Source organism: Bombina bombina, chromosome 1 (genome assembly GCF_027579735.1).
Source record: "Bombina bombina isolate aBomBom1 chromosome 1, aBomBom1.pri, whole genome shotgun sequence".
NCBI classification, from domain to species: domain Eukaryota; kingdom Metazoa; phylum Chordata; class Amphibia; order Anura; family Bombinatoridae; genus Bombina; species Bombina bombina.
Window position 1 is genome coordinate 1,577,938,164 of NC_069499.1, and position 21,594 is coordinate 1,577,959,757.

A 21,594-nucleotide genomic window follows, 5' to 3' on the forward strand; every position below is an offset into this window, starting at 1 on the left:
ATAAAGCGCTCTATAGAGTAGATACAGCTTATGGTCTGATGTAAGCACATAGGCAGAGTGAGATAAAGAGCTCTATAGAGTAGATACAGCTTATGGTCTGATGTAAGCACATAGGCAGAGTGAGATAAAGAGCTCTATAGAGTAGATACAGCTTATGGTCTGATGTAAGTACATAGGTATCGCACTTTGAAGGGAGCCATTGTGAGTACTCACGGAATGGCTGATGTTTGAGTTAGATGACTCTGTATGAAAGTAATAAATTATGGCAGATAGGAGAGGGTACAAAGAGGGTTGTGAAGGCCGATAAAAAGTAGTTTGCAGTAAAATGTGCAAGGCTGGATAATGCTTTTTATTGAATCTTAAGTAAGGAAAGAGATTTCACATAGATGTAATCTTTTGGTGAGGGCTTGGAAACTGGTGAAGGAGAATACTGGTGAAGGAGGGCGGCAAATCAGGTGTGACTTCAGGGCAGACGACCTTGCTAGAAGTGATGTTTATTCCACTACAAGTGAGAGTTCAGGTATGATAAATTAAACAGTGGGGGAATAAAGAGAAGCTCAGTTCAGATGAGCTGTGGTTTGTTGGGTTAACACTTAGACATTCCTGCTCCAGTGGAGAGGATGAGAGCAGAAGTGTAAGCCTTTATGCTCTACAAGTGAGGGCGAATGACTGTCCACTCAGTGTATGAATAACGATTCATTCCACTGGCAGGTCATACCTTAGTGCTATTATTTGCGTATCCCCATTGTAGCGGAGAGCAATATTAAAATACTCCCAATAACCGGACGAAACACAGTTTGGGAGTCAATAACTCACGACCCAGCCAGTTTTCAGGTTTAAAACAGAAAGACATTTATTAAAAGGCTATGCCTAGTATTTATGCAGGTCTGACCCCCCCCCCCCCCCAGATGGGGGGGTTGAAAGAATATTGTACATTAGATAAAAGGGGAAGACGCCCTTTTATGAAACAATAGAATTACATTACTTAAATACTTTAAACACAAGACACTCTTGGCTCTTCTTATCACTTAGGCGTTTTCTCTCTGAAGGTGATCAAACAATGGAATTCTCATCACTAACTAAATTATGGCTGGAGCCAGCAACTTGTATTTAGAAAATTAGCTTCTTAAAGCTAAACACAGTTAACTCCTTCAGTCCTGACAGAAGGGTCTGTCACATCTACATAGCACACAATACAGCATATAGACAACCTTTCTTACATTATAGTGCAGAAGTGGCTAGGTTTGCCACACCCATACTTAGTGGAGTGATATATTTGGTGCTACTATACAGAGTGGGATCCATATCTAGAAAAGACCTCCTGGTTTTACTATATGTCACACTAGCAGTTGTGTGTGGGGCAATAGGACTATATGTCACACTAGCAGTTGTGTGTGGGGTAATAGGGCTATATATCACACTAGCAGTTGTGTGTGGGGCAATAGGACTATATGTCACACTAGCAGTTGTGTGTGGGGCAATAGGGCTATATGTCACACTAGCAGTTGTGTGTGGGGCAATAGGACTATATGTCACACTAGCAGTTGTGTGTGGGGTAATAGGGCTATATGTCACACTAGCAGTTGTGTGTGGGGCAATAGGACTATATGTCACACTAGCAGTTGTGTGTGGGGCAATAGGACTATATGTCACACTAGCAGTTGTGTGTGGGGTAATAGGACTATATGTCACACTAGCAGTTGTGTGTGGGGCAATAGGGCTATATGTCACACTAGCAGTTGTGTGTGGGGCAATAGGACTATATGTCACACTAGCAGTTGTGTGTGGGGTAATAGGACTATATGTCACACTAGCAGTTGTGTGTGGGGCAATAGGTCTGTTCTCTATCACAGTACAATACACACTACTGGGTGCTACGTGTAAATGACAGCAGAACACAACAATCTCCTGCTCACATTATCCATAGATCATCATACAATCAGGGTAAGCATTTGTGTCTACCTCCCACTCTCTAGTTCAAGACCATCAGAGTCTCTGCTCTAAAAAAAAAAAAAAAAAGCCAACAAAAAAAAAGACAAAAAAAACCCCACAACTTCCCAGCCAGGCAGAGGAGTAGAAAAATCACTCACCTGATCTGTCCCCGTACCAGAGGCCGGTTCTTTGTCCTGTTCATATTGGAGTCAAACGGGACTTCAAAGAACTGCAAGTGGAAAAGATAGGATAGGATCAGAAAGGAGGGAGGCAGAGGTTGGCAGCACTGGTAAATATGTCAGGTATAGGGAAAAATGGTGGCACTCTGCTAGACATGTCAGGGCACATGGAGAGATTGGGGCACTCTGCTAGACATGTCAGGGAACAGGGAGAGATAGCGGTGCACTGCTAAACATGTCAGGGCACAGGGAGAGATTGGGGTGCACTGCTAAACATGTCAGGGCACAGGGAGAGATTGGGGTGCACTGCTAGATATGTCAGGACACAGGGAGAGATTGGGGTGCACTGCTAGACATGTCAGGACACAGGGAGAGATTGGGGCGCACTGCTAGACATGTCAGGGCACAGGCAGAGATTGGGGTGCACTGCTAGACATGTCAGGACACCAGTAGAGATTGGCAGCACTGCTAGATATGTCAGGGCACAGGGAGAAATTGGGGTGCACTGCTAGACATGTCAGGGCACAGGGGGAGATTGGGGTGCACTGCTAGACATGTCAGGACACCAGTAGAGATTGGCAGCACTGCTAGATATGTCAGGGCACAGGGAGAAATTGGGGCACACTGCTAGATATGTCAGGGCACAGGGAGAAATTGGGGCACACTGCTAGACATGTCAGGGCACAGGGAGAAATTGGTGGCTCTGCTAAACATGTGAGGGCACCAGTAGAGATTGGAGCACACTGCTAGATATGTCAGATTTTAGGGAGAGATTGGGGTGCACTGCTAGACATGTCAGGGCTCATGGAGAAATTGGAGCACACTGCTAGACATGTCAGGGCACAGGGAGAGATTGGGGCACACTGCTAAACATGTCAGGGCACAGGGAAGAGACTGGGGTGCACTGCTAAACATGCCAGGGTTCAGGACCGTTAGATATCTCAGGGCTCAGAGAGAGATTGGGGCACACTGCTAAACATGTCAGGGCACAGGGAAGAGATTGGGGTGCACTTCTAAACATGTCAGGCCTCAGTAAGAAATTGGTAGCAGTGCTAAACATGTCAGGGCTCAGAGAGAAATTGGTATAAGTGCTAAACATGTCAGGGCTCAGGGAGAAATTGGTAGCAGTGCTAAACATGTCAGGGCTCTGGGAGAAATTGGTAGCAGTGCTAAATATGTCAGGGCTCGGGGAGAAATTGGTAGCAGTGCTAAATATGTCAGGGCTCGGGGAGAAATTGGTAGCAGTGCTAAACATGTCAGGGCTCAGGGAGAAATTGGTAGCAGTGCTAAACATGTCAGGGCTCAGGGAGAAATTGGTAGCAGTGCTAAACATGTCAGGGCTCAGAGAGAAATTGGTAGCAGTGCTAAACATGCCAGGGCTCAGAGAGAAATTGGTAGCAGTGCTAAACATGTCAGGGCTCAGGAAGAAATTGGTAGCAGTGCTAAACATGTCAGGGCTCAGGAAGAAATTGGTAGCAGTGCTAAACATGTCAGGGCTCAGAGAGAAATTGGTAGCAGTGCTAAACATGTCAGGGCACAGGGAGAGAGAGTATAGTGCACTGCTAAACATGTCAGGGCACAGGGAGAAAGTATAGCGGACTGCTAAACATGTCAGGGCTCAGGAAGAAATTGGTATCAGTGCTAAACATGTCAGGGCACAGGGAGAGAGAGTATAGCGCACTGCTAAACATGTCAGGGCACAGGGAGAAAGTATAGCGGACTGCTAAACATGTCAGGGCTCAGGAAGAAATTGGTATCAGTGCTAAACATGTCAGGGCACAGGGAGAGAGAGTATAGCGCACTGCTAAACATGTCAGGGCACAGGGAGAAAGTATAGCGGACTGCTAAACATGTCAGGGCTCGGAGAAATTAGAGCACACTGCTAGACATGTCAGGGCACAGGGAGAGATTATAGCACACTGCTAAACATGTCAGGGCTCAGGGAGAGATTGGGGCGCAACTGCTAAACATGTCAGGGCTCAGGGAGAAAGCGGTGGCACTGCTAGACATGTCAGGGCTCTGAGAGAAATTGGTGGCATTGCTAAACATATAAGGGTTCAGGGAGAGATTGGGGCGCACTGCTAAACATGTCAGGGAGAAATTGGTGGCACACTGCTTAACATGACAGCATTCAGGGAGAGATTGGGGCTCACTGCTAGACATGTCAGCGTTCAGGGAGAGATCGGAGCACATTGCTAGACATGTCAGATCTTAGGGAGAGATTATGGCGCACTGCTAGACATGTCAGGGTTCAGGGAGAAATTGGGGTTCACTGCTAGACATGTCAAGGTTCAGGGAGAGATTGGGGCTCACTGCTAGACATGTCAGAGCTTAGGGAGAAATTGGGGTGCACTGCTATACATTTAAAGGGACAGGGAGATATTGGAGAGCATGACTAGACATGTCAGGGCACAGGCAGAAAGTGAGGCACACTGCAAGACATGTCAGGGCTCAAAGAGTAATTGTGACGCACTGCAAGACATGTCAGGACTCAGGGATAAATTGGTGGCTCTGCTAGACATGTGAGGGCACCAGTAGAGATTGGAGCACACCGCTAGATATGTCAGAGTTTAGGGAGAGATTGGGGGGCACTGCTAGACATGTCAGGGCTCATGGAGAAATTGGAGCACACTGCTAAACATGGAGAGGGCACAGGAAGAGATTGGGGAGCACTGCTAAACATGTCAGGGTTCAGGGAGAAATCTGTGGCACCGTTAGATATCTCAGGGCTCAGAGACAGATTGGGGCACACTGCTAAACATCTCAGGGCACAGGGAAGAGATTGGGGTGCACTTCTAAACATGTCAGGGCTCAGGAAGAAATTGGTAGCAGTTCTAAACATGTCAGGGCTCAGGAAGAAATTGGTAGCAGTGCTAAACATGTCAGGGCTCAGGGAGAAATTGGTAGCAGTGCTAAACATGTCAGGGCTCAGGAAGAAATTGGCAGCAGTGCTAAACATGTCAGGGCTCAGGAAGAAATTGGTAGCAGTGCTAAACATGTCAGGGCTCAGAGAGAAATTGGTAGCAGTGCTAAACATGTCAGGGCTCAGAGAGAAATTGGTAGCAGTGCTAAACATGTCAGGGCTCAAGTAAAAATTGGTAGGAGTGCTAAACATGCTAGGGCTCAGGAAGAAATTGGTAGCAGTGCTAAACATGCTAGGGCTCAGGAAGAAATTGGTAGCAGTGCTAAACATGTCAGGGCTCAGGGAGAAATCTCACTGTTAGATATCTCAGGGCTCAGAGAGAGATTAGGGCACACTGCTAAACATGTCAGGGCACAGGGAAGAGATTGGGGCTCACTGCTAGACTGTCAGGGTTCAGGGAGAGATTGGGGCTCACTGCTAGACTGTCAGGGTTCAGGGAGAGATTGGGGCTCACTGCTAGACTGTCAGGGTTCAGGGAGAGATTGGAGCGCAATGCTAGGCTCTTCAGGGTTCAGGGAGAGATTGGGGCTCACTGCTAGACTGTCAGGGTTCAGGGAGAGATTGGGGCTCACTGCTAGACTGTCAGGGTTTAGGGAGAGATTGGAGCACAATGCTAGACATGTCAGGGCACCAGTAGAGATTTGAGCGCAATGCTAGGTTTGTCAGGGTTCAGGGAGAGATTGGGGCTCACTGCTAGACTGTCAGGGTCCAGGGAGAGATTGGGGCTCACTGCTAGACATGTCAGGGTTCAGGGAGAGATTTGGGCTCACTGCTAGACATGTCAGGGTTCAGGGAGAGATTGGGGCTCACTGCTAGACATGTCAGGGTTCAGGGAGAGATTGGGGCTCACTGCTAGACATGTCAGGGTTCAGGGAGAGATAGGGGCTCACTGCTAGACATGTCAGATCTTAGGGAGAGATTGGGGCTCACTGCTAGACATGTCAGGGTTCAGGGAGAGATTGGGGCTCACTGCTAGACATGTCAGGGTTCAGGGAGAGATAGGGGCTCACTGCTAGACATGTCAGGGTTCAGGGAGAGATTGGGGCTCACTGCTAGACATGTCAGGGTTCAGGGAGAGATTGGGGCTCACTGCTAGACATGTCAGGGTTCAGGGAGAGATTGGGGCTCACTGCTAGACATGTCAGGGTTCAGGGAGAGATTGGGGCTCACTGCTAGACATGTCAGGGTTCAGGGAGAGATTGGGGCTCACTGCTAGACATGTCAGGGTTCAGGGAGAGATAGGGGCTCACTGCTAGACATGTCAGGGTTCAGGGAGAGATAAGGATCATAGTCATAATGTAGGGAGCACATGGAGATATATATCTACTGCCTAAAAACATTAATATATCAATTAGATACATATATTCTACTCCTTTAGAAAACCTCACAACATCATTTAACTACAGAACTTCCAAGAGACGTTAATGGTAAGTTTTACAGGAAATGTTTTTTTCTAAATGATATATCAGTCTCTAGTACACAGGTGAGATCAGACACTCTTTAAACAGCCCAGTCCTTTAAATTGAAATATCTATAAAACACAAAAGAAAGAAAGGATCTAAAAGAGATCAGAGTCAAAAGATTTAGACAAAATGATGGCTCTTTCCGTGCATCAAACCTATTTGAACAATTAATAATTACCTCCATCAAAATATATTTACATGAGGAGACTGAATTGTATACACACAGTAAAGGTGCTTGTGTGGCAACCGATACACAAAGAGATAACTTTACTTCCTACCCACTTCAAAGCTTCCTAATCCACACATCCCGTCAGATCACACCTGCCTGGGAACCTCCTTTAATCTGAGAGTCTGAAAACACAAAGTAAGTACAAAGTGTCTGTAATCAGCACACGGTCTAACAACAAAAGTGTGCGCCGGACACCTAAGCAAATCATTGTAAGACGCCATAGAGTCTGCGCTCAAAACTATCCAGTCCACTAACACCACAAGTGTGATTCTGTTCATTTTTATTCTGGGCAGCAGAAGGCCGAAGCCACAAGCATTTGAGTGTAATATTGAAACGCTGACATTAATAGGATACTGTTATTATCATTATTCAAAATCCTTAAAGGGACATTCTACTTGACAATTGTTATAGTTTAAAAGATAGATAATCACTTTATTACCCATTCCCCAGTTTTGCATAACCAACACGGTTATATTAATATATTTTTTACCTCTGATTACCTTGTACCTAAGCCTCTGCAGACTGCCCCCTTATTTTGGTTCTTTTGGCAGAAATGCATTTAAGCCAATCAGTGCTGACTGGAGTCGGGAGTCAATATGGTACACATGATCTAGCACTGTCTAGTTGTAACAAAACTGTCAAAATAAGATAAGAGGAAGCATTAAAGGGCTTTAAAATTAGCATAAGAGCCTATCTAGGTTTAGCTTTCAACAAAGAATACCAAAAGAACAAAGCAAATTTGATGATAAAAGTAAATTGGAAAGTTGTTTAAAACTGCATGCCCTATCTGAATCATGAAAACATAAATTATGCTTACCTGATAATTTTTTCTTCAGACGGAAAGAGTCCACAGCTGCATTCATTAATTTTGGGAAATAAGAACCTGGCCACCAGGAGGAGGCAAAGACACCCCAGCCAAAGGCTTAAATACTCCTCACACTTCCCTCATCCCCCAGTCATTCTGCCGAGGAACAAGGAACAGAAGAAGAAATACCAGGGTGAAAAGGTGCCAGAAGAATAAAAAGTAAAGACGCCCCACAGAAAAAGTACGGGTGGGGAGCTGTGGACTCTTTCCATCTGAAGAAAAGAAAATTATCAGGTAAGCATAATTTAAGTTACTAAATGGAAAGAGTCCACAGCTGCATTCATTACTTTTGGGAAAACAATATCCAAGCTATAGAGGACACAGAAGTAGGCGGCCCATTCTGAGGGCACCAGGCCAGAAAAAAACCACAACCCAAACAAACCCCGCTTCGTCGGAGCCGGGCAAAAAAACTAGAAGGAAAAGGCCCCAAGGACACTGACCCGCAGATAGTCCGAAAGCCTAACTAGAGACCGCAAGCAGACTCACTGAGCCAACACTCCTCCAGGAGAACTGTCGCCCAACAGTTGGTCCCTACACAACCCTTACTAGTACAGTACCAAAATCCCCAAAAGGAAGAGGACAAGGGTAAGCCAAAGGGATACCCAAAGGTACAGCAAAATCCAAAAAGGAAAGCAAGTCCACAGAGACCCAAATGGATCCCGAGAACAAGGGGAGACGACGCCCAACCCACAAGGAGCAACCGGGCATCATCAAGGAGAAGAAACATCTCCCAAACATTGTGCAACAGCACCAAAAAAGACAGCTGAAGACAAAGTCCTCAAAGGGTCAGAACTCAGAGACTGAGCAAAAAACAGAAAATTACAAGTAGCAAACTCAGAATAAACATCTGAGTCCAGTAACACGCTGCCATCCGTAGGAAGACAGGGAGAAAACCCTATTCGTAAGGAAGAAGCGGCCGAACAAAATAGATTGCCCAACCTCCAAGACAGAGGACACTCTCCAGGCAATCCAAGCCAAGCCTACTCACAGATCACAAAAGATATAAAAAAAAGTTCCACAGTCACCCCCCAAGACCTGAGGATGAACAACAGATCTCAGATCCTACACCTAGCCGGACCAGCCCAAGCAGCGGCAGATCTGAAAGCAAGGGAACCAAAAGGAACCCCCGAGACCGGCCCCCAAAAGGGCGGAAGAATGGATACAGCCACTTCACTCTAAAGACAACCGAGCAGGCGATAGACCCAAGGGATCTAGCAAAGCCACCCGACTAAGTCTCAATGCAGAGCCAGCAGCTCCCCAGAGGGAAAGGAACAACTCAATGAGCAGACCAATGCCCAAACCAGATAAAACATCTGCTCCATTCTCCCGAACACAGGAGAGGCCCCTAAAAAAGGAACCACACCTCCGAAAGGAGGACACCGAGCCCCCTGAAGAGGAGCGCATCGATAAACACCTGCCCATAAGACAGGAAGTCGTAGGAAGAACCTAGAGGACACAAGGCCATGTCACTGACCAACATGGAAGAACTCCTTAAAACAACATCATGCTAGAACACATACTAGGCACAAAAGTGACAGCTAAGCAACCGCAAACCTTCCGTTTGCTAGGCAGGAAAGCCCACCATTAGATCACGTTAGTTGGCTGTCCCAAGGGAACCGTATCGTCTGGCACAAGACAAGCCCTAAAGACGCGCATGTAAAAGGGAAAACGCGACACAACCTCCGGGGGGAACAATCCACCCTCCGAGGAGGAAAAAACATAACCTGTATTACCCGCATGTGAAGTAGTAGGGAGCGGTAGGGAACTCACCTCCCGGAGGACAGGACTCCCCAAGGCGGATGGCTCAGCAGTCCCTTGAATCCCCGAGCCCGAGGAACAAGGTGCTCTAGAACAGCCTAAAGAACATAAATGACTGACCTGAGTTAATGGAGCCAATTCACATTCTTCACAGGACGAAGAATCTGAATCAGAAAGTTGAACAATCTCAACATCAGCATCCTCCATAACTGGATAAAGGAAACAAAAAAAATGGACTAAATATAATTTAAACGGCACCTGACACCCACAATGGTTGGGGCACTCACCACCTCCTATGAACCAAACGCCAGTGGACTAGAATTCTCCGTCGCCACACAGTCAGGAATGCGGAAATGGGAGACCAGAACATAAACACGCCTGGTCACAAGGTGAACCGTACAGTCCAAAAAAAGCGTGCCCGACCAGAAGGTCGTGTCACTTCAAAAAGTCGTTCTGTTCCAAAAGCCACGAGCCCAGTTAACACTACACATAAGCAAATTGAATCACATAAACATGATTATAAACCCCCCTGTTCAATAATCCCCTTGCTACCAAGATACTAAAAGGAGTCCCACCGAGACCCTGTATTTTTCATCTGAGTTTGCAGGAACAAATGAGTTACCGTAGATTCATGAAGAAGTAAAATGAAACGATCTTGCCGTAAAACAGGAACACGGCCCTTTAAGTGTGACGGATTGTAGCCTCGCCTCCGCCATGGACTTGAGAGAAGAAAGCAGGCAGCGAATCAACTATGATTGCACGTGGAGTTGTTAAAATGAGTCGGGAGGGTTTCGCAGGAAGACTCTTCCTGTATCTCCGAACTCTAGCTTTCATCCATGCCCTCACTGAGACTGACAGGATTTCTTAAAACTCCCGTCCCATGTCGAAGAGTACTACCCTCCATAAGAGACTAAAACAAACTTGTGACACTTCTCTGCCAACCTCCTGGGACGAAAGGCAAAGAATGACTGGGGGATGAGTATTTAAGCCTTTGGCTGGGGTGTCTTTGCCTCCTCCTGGTGGCCACGTTCTTATTTCACAAAAGTAATTAATGCAGCTGTGGACTCTTTCCATTTATGAAGACAAGTTTAATTTTGACTTGACTGTCGCTTTAAGAATAGTGCAGATTCAAATAGAGAATTTTCTTTTTTTTCAACATTGAACTAGACGTGCTAACTTCACTATTGCGTAAGTGAATCAAATCCCAACAAACATCTGCAGTTTGTGGCATTTGGTTCGTTACAGAATCAGATTTATTAGAAAAAACTGCAACACACACAGTTACTCTAATAAATCCAGTGCTGGAATGAAACAAATGCCACAAACCCTAGCCAATTTGAGATTCATTAATGAAGCAAATCCCAAAAGTTTTACACATGTCTATATTGCAATAATATTAATTCAAAGGGACACTGTATTCAAAAATGTTCCATCATTCTATCATATTCACTGACTAAATAAATATGTCATAAATAAGAATTAAATAAGTAAAAGTTGTTTAAAGTGATGGCAAACTCCCCTTTTTAAAATCAGATCCAGAATGTTAATGATATTTTAGATGGAGTTTAATTAATCAAATGTAACGAAGATGGGCTGTAACTTACTTTTTAATATAGATATGAAATTCAAATACCCCATGCTCCATCACATACTTCAAAAGTTATTTTTTTCTGTGGGCTAAAGGTTTGAATTGTTGTCCTATCAGCACTCTAGCTACAACAAAAGTGCCTAAAGGCTAGAGCTCTGATTGGAAAACGATTGAAAAAGTTTGCTCACAGAAAAATGGACTTTTGAAGTACCCGGCGGAGCACATGGAATTTGAATTTCATATCTATATTAAAAAGTAAGTTATGTGCATCTTCATTACAACGGATGAATTAAACGCTATCTAAAATATCACTAAGATTCCACATCTGATTTTATTAAAGGGGAGACTTTACCATCACTTAAAATTGAAACTAGAATGCCAGTATCTGTTGTGTACTGTCATCATTTGTTACTAATGCTGAAGAAGCACCAGCTATCAGCCAATGAGAATTATAAGAAAATGCCAATCAGCCAATGAGCATTAGAAGGAAGCACCTGAAAGCAAATCAGAATTAGTAAGAGGTATACTTCTCTATTAGTTTCAATTAAACTTTGTGCAAAAATGATTTTTTTCTTTGACAAACAAATAAAAGGGTAGACATATTTTACAGAGATACCCATATGAATGAATATGTGTAAATTTATTAAGCTATCCAATAGAGAATTGCATTAACCAATAAATTAACAAATGTTATATTTGTTCAATCATTTTGTTCCGTTAATGGATTTCAGACAAAATATTTCAACGTTCATTAGTCAAACAAATAATGAAAAACAACTGTTTGCAAATGTGCAATATTTTTACATAACATCTTTCATATAGAAACCTTTCAATCAGTGTCTGATCGCACTCACAGTTAAATGCATAGCCCACCCATAGCAGCACTCACGGTTAAATGCATAGCCCACCCATAGCAGCACTCACGGTTAAATGCATAGCCCACCCATAGCAGCACTCACGGTTTAATGCACAGCCCACCCATAGCAGCACTCACGGTTTAATGCACAGCCCACTCATAGCAGCACTCACAGTTAAATGCATAGCCCACCCATAGCACCACTCAGTGCTTGATGCATAGCCCACCCATAGCACCACTCAGTGTTTAATGCATAGCCCACCCTTAGCACCACTCAGTGTTTAATGCATAGCCCACCCATAGCAGCACTCACGGTTAAATGCATAGCCCAACCATAGCAGCACTCACGGTTAAATGCATAGCCTACCCGTAGCACCACTCACGGTTTAATGCATAGCCCACCCGTAGCACCACTCACAGTTTAATGCATAGCCCACCCGTAGCACCACTCACAGTTTAATGCATAGCCCACCCGTAGCACCACTCACAGTTTAATGCATAGCCCACCCTTAGCACCACTCACAGTTTAATGCATAGCCCACCCGTAGCACCACTCACAGTTTAATGCATAGCCCACCCGTAGCACCACTCACAGTTTAATGCATAGCCCACCCTTAGCACCACTCACAGTTTAATGCATAGCCCACCCTTAGCACCACTCACAGTTTAATGCATAGCCCACCCTTAGCACCACTCAGTGTTTAATGCATAGCCCACCCATAGCAGCACTCAGTGTTTAATGCACAGCCCACCCATAGCAGCACTCAGTGTTTAATGCACAGCCCACCCATAGCAGCACTCAGTGTTTAATGCACAGCCCACCCATAGCAGCACTCAGTGTTTAATGCACAGCCCACCCATAGCAGCACTCAGTGTTTAATGCACAGCCCACCCATAGCAGCAGTCACGGTTTAATGCACAGCCCACCCTTAGCACCACTCACGGTTTAATGCACAGCCCACCCTTAGGAGCACTCACAGTTTAATGCATAGCCCACCCTTAGGAGCACTCACGGTTTAATGCATAGCCCACCCTTAGGAGCACTCACGGTTTAATGCATAGCCCACCCTTAGCTGCACTCACGGTTTAATGCATAGCCCACCCATAGCACCACTCACTGTTTAATGCATAGCCCACCCTTAGCACCACTCACGGTTTAATGCATAGCCCACCCTTAGCACCACTCACGGTTTAATGCATAGCCCACCCTTAGCACCACTCACGGTTTAATGCATAGCCCCACCCTTAGCACCACTCACGGTTTAATGCATAGCCCACCCTTAGCACCACTCACGGTTTAATGCATAGCCCACCCATAGCAGCACTCACAGTTAAATGCATAGCCCACCCTTAGCACCACTCACGGTTTAATGTATAGCCCACCCTTAGCACCACTCACGGTTTAAGGCATAGCCCCCCCATAGCAGCACTCACGGTTTAAGGCATAGCCCACCCTTAGCAGCACTCACGGTTTAAGGCATAGCCCACCCATAGCAGCACTCACGGTTTAAGGCATAGCCCACCCATAGCAGCACTCATGGTTTAATGCATAGCCCACCCTTAGGAGCATGCAATTTTAAGCAACTTTCTAATTTATGGTTAGCACATTTTTTTCCCCCATTTGCTTGCTATCTTTATTTAAAAAGCAGGAATGTAAAGCTTAGGAGCGGCCCATTTTAGGTTCAGCAACCTAGATAGTGCTTGCTTATTGGTGGCTCAGCCAATTGGTCAGCCAATCAGATTGAGCTTGCATTCTATTTGCTGTTCCGATCTGATTGGCTGATTCAATCAGCCAATCAGATTTTTCCTACCTTAATTCCGATTGGCTGATAGAATCCTATCAGCCAATCGGAATTCGAGGGACGCCATCTTGGATGACGTCACTTAAAGGAACCTTCATTCGTCGGGAGTCGCCGGAAGAAGAGGATAGATCCACGTCGGCTGCTTCAAGATGGTCCCGCTCTGCGCCGGATGGATGAAGATAGAAGACGACGCCTGGATGAACATGTCTACCGGTCCGGATGTCCTCTTCTTGCCGGATAGGATGAAGACTTCGGACCCTCTTCTGGACCTCTTCTTGCCGGATAGGATGAAGACTTCGGACCCTCTTCTGGACGGATCAGTGATACCCGGCGTGGTGAAGATAAGGTAGGGAGATCTTCAGGGGCTTAGTGTTAGGTTTTTTTAAGGGGTGTTTGGGTTAGATTAGGGGAATGTGGGTGGTGGGTTGTAATGTTGGGGGGGTATTGTATGTTTTTTTTTAAATGCAAAAGAGCTGTTTTCTTTGGGGCATGCCCCGCAAAAGGCCCTTTTAAGGGCTGGTAAGGTAAAAGAGCTGTTAACTTTTTATTTTAGAATAGGGTAGGGCATTTTATTATTTTGGGGGGCTTTGTTATTTTTTTAGGGGGCTTAGAGTAGGTGTAATTAGTTTAAAATTCTTGTTTTTTTTTTTATTTTTTGTAATTTAGTGTTTGTTTTTTTTGTAATTTAGTTTAGTTGATTTAATTGTAGATAGTTTAGTTAATTAATTTATTGATAGTGTAGTGTTAGGTTTAATTGTAACTTAGGTTAGGATTTATTTTACAGGTAATTTTGTAATTATTTTAACTAGGTAGCTATTAAATAGTTATTAACTATTTAATAGCTATTGTACCTAGTTAAAATAAATACAAAGTAGCCTGTAAAATAAATATAAATGCTAAAATAGCTACAATATAATTATTCGTTATATTGTAGCTATATTAGGGTTTATTTTACAGGTAAGTATTTAGCTTTAAATAGGATTCATTTATTTAATAAGATTTATTTTATTTCGTTAGATTTAAATTAAATTTAAGTTAGGGGGTGTTAGTGTTAGGGTTAGACTTAGCTTTAGGGGTTAATACATTTATTAGAGTAGCGGCGAGGTCCGGTCGGCAGATTAGGGGTTAATACTTGAAGTTAGGTGTCGGCGATGTTAGGAAGGGCAGATTATGGGTTAATACTATTTATTATAGGGTTTTTGAGGCGGGAGTGAGGCGGTTTAGGGGTTAATACATTTATTATAGTGGCGGCGAGGTCCGGTCGGCAGATTAGGGGTTAATAAGTGTAGTTCGGTAGCGGCGACGTTGGGGGGGTAGATTAGGGGTTAATAAATATCATGTAGGTGTCGGCGATGTTAGGGGCAGCAGATTAGGGGTACATAGGGATAATGTAGGTTGCGGCGGTGTGCGGTCGGCAGATTAGTGGTTAAAATTTTTTATTTGAGTGGCGGCGATGTGGGGGGACCTCGGTTTAGGGGTACATAGGTAGTTTATGGGTGTTAGTGTACTTTAGAGCACAGTAGTTAAGAGGTTTATAAACCGGCGTTAGCCCAGAAAGCTCTTAACTACTGACTTTTTTCTGCGGCTGGAGTTTTGTCGTTAGAGTTCTAACGCTCACTTCAGCCAAGACTCTAAATACCGGAGTTAGAAAGATCCCATTGAAAAGATAGGATACGCAATTGACGTAAGGGGATCTGCGGTATGGAAAAGTCGCGGCTGGAAAGTGAGCGTTAGACCCTTTCCTGACTGACTCTAAATACCAGCAGGCGGCCAAAACCAGCGTTAGGACCCCTTAACGCTGGTTTGGACAGCTAACGCAGAACTCTAAATCTAGGCGATAATTAGTGTAAATTAGAAAGTTGCTTAAAATTGCTGCTCTATCTGAATCATTAAACAAAAAAAATGTGTTTAATGTCCCTTTAACCCACTTTGCCACCTATTATGTGATGTATCACAATTACTCCAGACTTTTCTGACCAGGGAGATCGGCTGCGGGCGAGTAGGGAGTGGCGTTGCACACTAACCATAGTGTGGAATGATAAATGCATGCAGCATATTGCTGCCCACTAGACACAAAGCCGGGCGGACAGGGGGCGAAGATGTACGCCCTTGTCTGCCATACTTTGTTAAATATGGCCCTAAGGATATTTTATGTAAGTTCTTCAAACTTCTTCTAAGGCAGGGCTTGACAAATTTGTTCAAAATCTAGGAGCCAGCACATAAATTAATTCTGGCCATCCCTTTGAAAATTAATAATAATAATTAATAATAATAAAAATAATAACAATAACAATAAATATATATATATATATATATATATATATATATATATATATACACACATATACATACACAAACAAAAATATTTATATACCGATACACACACTGCATATATTAAAAGGGACAGGGAAGTCAAAATTAATCGTGCATGATCATTTTAAGACACTTTTAAATTCACTTCTATTTTCAAATGAGCTTTTTTCTGTTAGCATTCCTTGTTGAAAAATAATACGCACCTATCCTAAACTAGTGGGTGCTGCACACATTTGTCTCTTGTGATTGGCTAACTAGATGTGTTCAGCTAGCTGCCAGTAGTGCAATGCTGTTCCTTCAGCAAAAGGATAACAAGAGAATTAAATAAATTTGATAAGAGAAGTAAATGGGAAAGTTGATTAAAATTGTGTTTAATCCAAATCTCAAAAAAAAAAAAAGAGGGTTTCCTGCACCTTTAGTTACATATACATATAGAATAACCCTAGATAAGTTTGATTCGTATTTCACAGCTCAAAGGCCTAGAAAGTATCCAGCTGCGCCATGCTAAAATTTAGTTGCAGCTGGTGGAAGCTAGCAGGGGGAAGTGGGTCTTGGGGACTCTAAAACAAGGTGCCAGGGCTTAATTTTGCTATATACTTTTATTACTTATTTTGCACCCATTTTTATGTAATTTAGCCCAGAAAACAGAGTAATTTCAAATTCTCAGAACTTAAAATGTACCAGCTGACTTATCAAGGCTAACCCTGCTACACATATGTCCCTTAGTGACTTTCTGAGAAAAACAACATTTATGCTTACCTGATAAATTTATTTAAAACATTCTAATTACTAGTGGGATATTCACTCCTGATCAGCAGGAGGAGGCAAAGAGTATTCCCATACCCATAACCCCCAGTCATTAGGCCGAAGGGAAATGGAAAAAGAAGATAACACAAGGGAATAGAGGTTTGGAAAAAAAAACCTCCCATCTTAAATATAATAAGGGTGGGTCGTGGACTCTCCATGACCGGAAAGAAAGAAATGTATCAGTTAAGCATAAATTTTGTTTTCTTTCCTATGGCATGGAGAGTCCACAAAACATTCTAATTACTAGTGGGAACCAATACCCAAGCTAGAGGACACAGATTGAATAGGTAGGGAGAACAAGACAGGCGGTCCTAAACTGAAGGCACCACCGCTTGAAGAACTTTTCTCACAAAAGAAGCCTCAGCTGAGGCAAAAGTATCAAATTAGTAGAATTTGGAAAAGGTATGTATAGAGTACCATGTAGATGCCTTGCAAATTTGCTCATTTTTTAAAGCCCATAAAGAAGAAACAGATCTAGTGGAATAAGCCGTAATTCTCTCAGGAGGCTGCTGTCCAGCAGTCTCATAAGCTAAACAGATAATACTTCTCAGAGAGAAAGAGTGGTAGAAGTGGCCTTCTGACCCCTACGCTTACCAGAGAAAACAACAAACAGGGCAGAAGTCTCCCGAAAATCTTTAGTTGCTTGAAGATAAAATTTAAGAGCATGCACAACATCCAAGTTATGCAAAAGACATTCCTTCAGGGAAGAAGAATTAGGACAAAAAGAAAGAACAACCATTTCCTGATTAATATTGCGATCTGACACTACCTTAGGGACAAACCCCAGCTTAGTACAAAGGACCACCTTATCAGCATGAAAAATAAGGTAAGGGGAATCACACTGCAGAGCCGAAAGTTCAGGAAACCCTGCGAGCAGAAGAAATAGCAATAAGAAACAAAACCTTCCAAGATAGTAAATTAATATTAACAGATTGCATTTGCTCAAACGGAGCCTGCTGTAAAACTCTAAGAACAAGGTTAAGGCTCCAAGGGGGAGCAACAGATTTAAACACAGGCCTGATTCTGACCAAGGCCTGAACAAAAGACTGAACATCTGGCAGGACTGCCAAACGTTTATGCAGAAGAATAGACAGTGCAGAAATCTTACCCTTCAAAGTACTGACTGACAAACCCTTCTCCAGGCCCTCCAGAAGAAAAGCCAAAATTCGAGGAACCCTTAATTTGTTCCAAGAAAAACCCTTTGAATCACACCAATTAATGTATTTACACCATACCCTATGGTAAATTCTGCGAGTAACCGGTTTACGAGCCTGAAGCATAGTATCTATGACTTTCTCAGAGAAGCCATGTCTAGCCAAACTTAGACGTTCAATCTGTATGCAGTTAGCTTCAGAGAAACCAGATTTGGATTCCTGAAAGGTAACCTCCACGGCGGAAGAGATGACATTGTCTCCAGATCCACAAACCAGATTCTGCAAGGCCATGCAGGAGCTATTAGAATCACAGAAGCTCTCCTGTTTGATGCAAGCAATTACTTGTGGAAGCAAAGCAAACTGAGAAAATGGGTATGCTAGATTGAAGCTCCAAGGTACCACTAGAGCATCTACCAGAACGGCTTGAGTATCTCTTGACCTTGAACCGTACTTTGGAAGCTCTGCGTTTTGACGAGACGCAATCAGATCCAACTCCGGAATCCCCCACCTGAGAGTTATCATTGTGAAAACCTCTGGAGACCCCACTCTCCGGGATGAAAAGTCTGCCTGCTCAGTTGTCCACCCCTGGTATGTGGATGTCAGAGAAATGGCAATCGTGAGACTACACCCACTGATGAATGTGAGTCACCTCCTTCATTGCCAAGGAATTCCAAGCTCCTCCCTGGTGATTGATGTAGGTAACCAAAGTGATGTTGTCCGACTGAAATCTGATAAATCTGACCAAAGCTAGTTGAGGCCAAGCTATTAAAGCATAGAAAATTTATATCAACTCCAAGATGTTTATTGGAAGAGACGACTCCTCTTGAGTCCACACTGCTCCCCAGCCTAACAGGCGGGCGTCCATGGTCACAATCACCCAGGAAGGCCGCAGGAAGCATGTGCCTCGAGACAGGTGGTCCTGTGAAATCCACCACGAGAGAGAGACTCTTGGTGGGGAATCCAAATTTATCTTCTGCAAGAGATCCGAGTGGTCCCCATTCCATTGTTTGAGCATGCAGAGTTGCTGAGGTCTCAGATGGAACCGAGCAAAAGGAATGATGTCCATAGAGGCAACCATCAGTCCAATCACCTCCATGCATTGAGCCACAGATGGACGAATAGCAGACTGGAGAGACAGGCAAGAAACATGAAATTTGGATTTTCTGAAAATAACATCTCGGTATGGTATGATATTTTGCAAGATGAAAAGATGGCGCTTGAACTAGAATGTCGTCTAGATAAGGTGCCACAGCAACTGCCAGAAGAGCCCCCAGAACCTTTGTAAAAATTCTGGGAGCTGTAGCAAGGCCAAAAGGAAGGGCAACAAACTGGATATGTTTGTTCTGAAAGGCAAACCTTAGATACTGGTAATGATCCCTGTGAAAAGAAACATGAAGATATGCGTACTTCAGATCTTTGGTCGTCATGAACTGACCCTTATGGACCAAAGGAAGAATAGAACAGATGGTCTCCATCTTGAAGGACAGAACCCTGAGGAATTGGTTGAGACACTTTAGGTCTAGAATGGGATGAAAAGTGCCCTCCTTTTTGGGAACTACAAAGATTTGAATAGAATGCTAAACCCTGTTCCTCTAGAGGAACTGGAACAATCACTCCCAGGGATGATAGGTCCTTTGCGCAGTTTAGGAAGGCATCTCTCTTTATCTGGTTCGCAGATAACCTTGACAGGTGGAATATGCCCCTGGGAGGACAAGATATAAATCCCATTCTGTTACCGTGGAATACTATATCTATGGCCCAAGGATCTGGAACATTGTGTATCCAAGCCTGACGAAAAAAGAAAGACTGCCCTCCACTTGATCCACTACAGGATCGGCGGTGGCCTTTTCATGTTGATTTAGAATCAACGGAAGGCTTCTTTGCTTGCTTCCCCCTATTCCAAGGCTGACTGGACCTTCAAGAAGACTTGGATTGATCCGATTTAGAAGAGGAAGACTTCTGGCAACCCGTAGGTCTATTCTTTTTATCTTGAGGTAGGAAAGAACCCTTTCCACCTGTAATGTCAGAAATTATTTCTGCCAGACCTGGTCCAAACAAGGTTTTGCCCTTATAAAGCAGAGATAAAAGCTTGAACTTGGATGTAACATCTGCAAACCAAGATTTTAACCACAGAGTTCTGCAAGCTAAAACAGTAAAACCAGAAATCTTAGCGCCCAGTCTAAGAACTTGCATGTTGACATCACAAATAAAGGTATTGGCTAGCTTGAGAGCCTTGATCCTGTCTTGGATCTCCTCTATAGTAGTCTCTTCTAGGATAAGATTAGATTAAGTCATTGCACCAATAAAACGCTGCCCCCGCAACTGTAGCAATACTAGCAACAAGTTGCCATTGTAATCCCTGATGAATGTACATCTTCAAAAAAGCCTCAAGCTTCTTATCCATGGGATCCTTGAAATAACTATCTTCAATATGAATAGTAGTTCTCTTAGCCAGAGTAGAGATAGCTCCCTCTACCTTGGGCACCGTGTGCCACAAATCATGAATAGCATAAGCAACAGGAAACATATTTTTAAAAGTAGGGGACAGGGAAAAAGGAATCCCTGGTTTATCCCATTCCCGAGTTATAATATCTGCCATACGGTCTGGAATTAGAAATACTTCCACAGATGAGGGTATATCATATACCCTATTAAGCTTACTAGACCTCTTTGGATTCCCCGCAACAGATGCATCAGTAGCAAGAACCTCCTACAAAAGAACTCGGTGTTCTAACTTAAATGTGAAATTAATGTCCTCTGAATCTGCAGAATTGGTCACTACAGTATCAGAATCTGACAATTCCACCTCAGAAGCCACTGAAGAATCATCCAGATCAGATAATTGAGACAAACCGACTAACGCAGCCTTAGCGGAGTCAGCCTTACAAACAACAATATGTTTAGATTTCCTCTTACGCTTACCAGAAACTGTTAGAAAAGCTGATAAAGCTGCAGAAACAGCAGAAGTAATCTGTCCAGCGAAATCACCAGGTAAAAAAACACCTCCAAGGGTTTGAGAGGAACCGCAGGGCACTGCATGTAAAGCTTGGGAAGCTTGAGGGGAAAGCTGAGGCGTAGCTAGGATAACACTATCCTGAGAGACAGGAGGATCAGGGAGAGACGTTCGATCTTTAAACATTAAAGTTTTATTTAGACATGAAGAACAAAACTATACAGGAGGAATTCATTTTTCAAATGAATCAACTTCAGCATTAGTGTCCATAATTGGGTATCAGTTCCTAGCGATTAACAAGAATTTTAAATGCCAAATTAGGTTTATTTATATGAAGCAATAAAACATAAATAAGCACCTGAAACCCTCAGAAACCCCTCCAGAAGTTGCTAACCCACTAGCACAGAAAACCGGACACACCCGGTAGCAAAATATACCTCCTTGTTACCGGAACAGCCCAATACCACTTGCAACTGTAGAATTCCCCCTCCAGAGGAAACTGCAACCTCCACAGTTGACGCGGCAAACTCCAATCTGAACAGAGAAGCCAAAAACCGGAAGTGCCGAGGAGCGGTTACGTGATCACAATTAAAATCTTTTTTTTTTTTTTTTTTTTAAATTACGCCAAACAAAAACTGCACAAAAACCAACAGCAGCACAGCAAAATTGATTGGGCCAAATAAGCTGAGCTGAAAAGTTAAAAGACCTGTCAAACACTTCATACACTCTCCATCTCTGAGCCCCAATAAAAAAAATTATGTCTCTTTTCACA

At 43.7% G+C, this 21,594-nt stretch overlaps 1 protein-coding gene across 2 annotated transcripts in view; it reads right to left on the reverse strand.

The window, feature by feature from the left end:
- LOC128656345 (protoheme IX farnesyltransferase, mitochondrial) overlaps positions 1-21,594 on the reverse strand; it is a 387,658-nt gene that overhangs the window by 160,865 nt on the left and 205,199 nt on the right. For both annotated transcript variants that reach the window (XM_053710209.1, XM_053710200.1), the window contains exon 5: positions 2,091-2,161. In XM_053710209.1, coding sequence (XP_053566184.1) covers positions 2,091-2,161 — 71 coding nt within the window. The remainder of the gene's footprint in view (positions 1-2,090; positions 2,162-21,594) is intronic.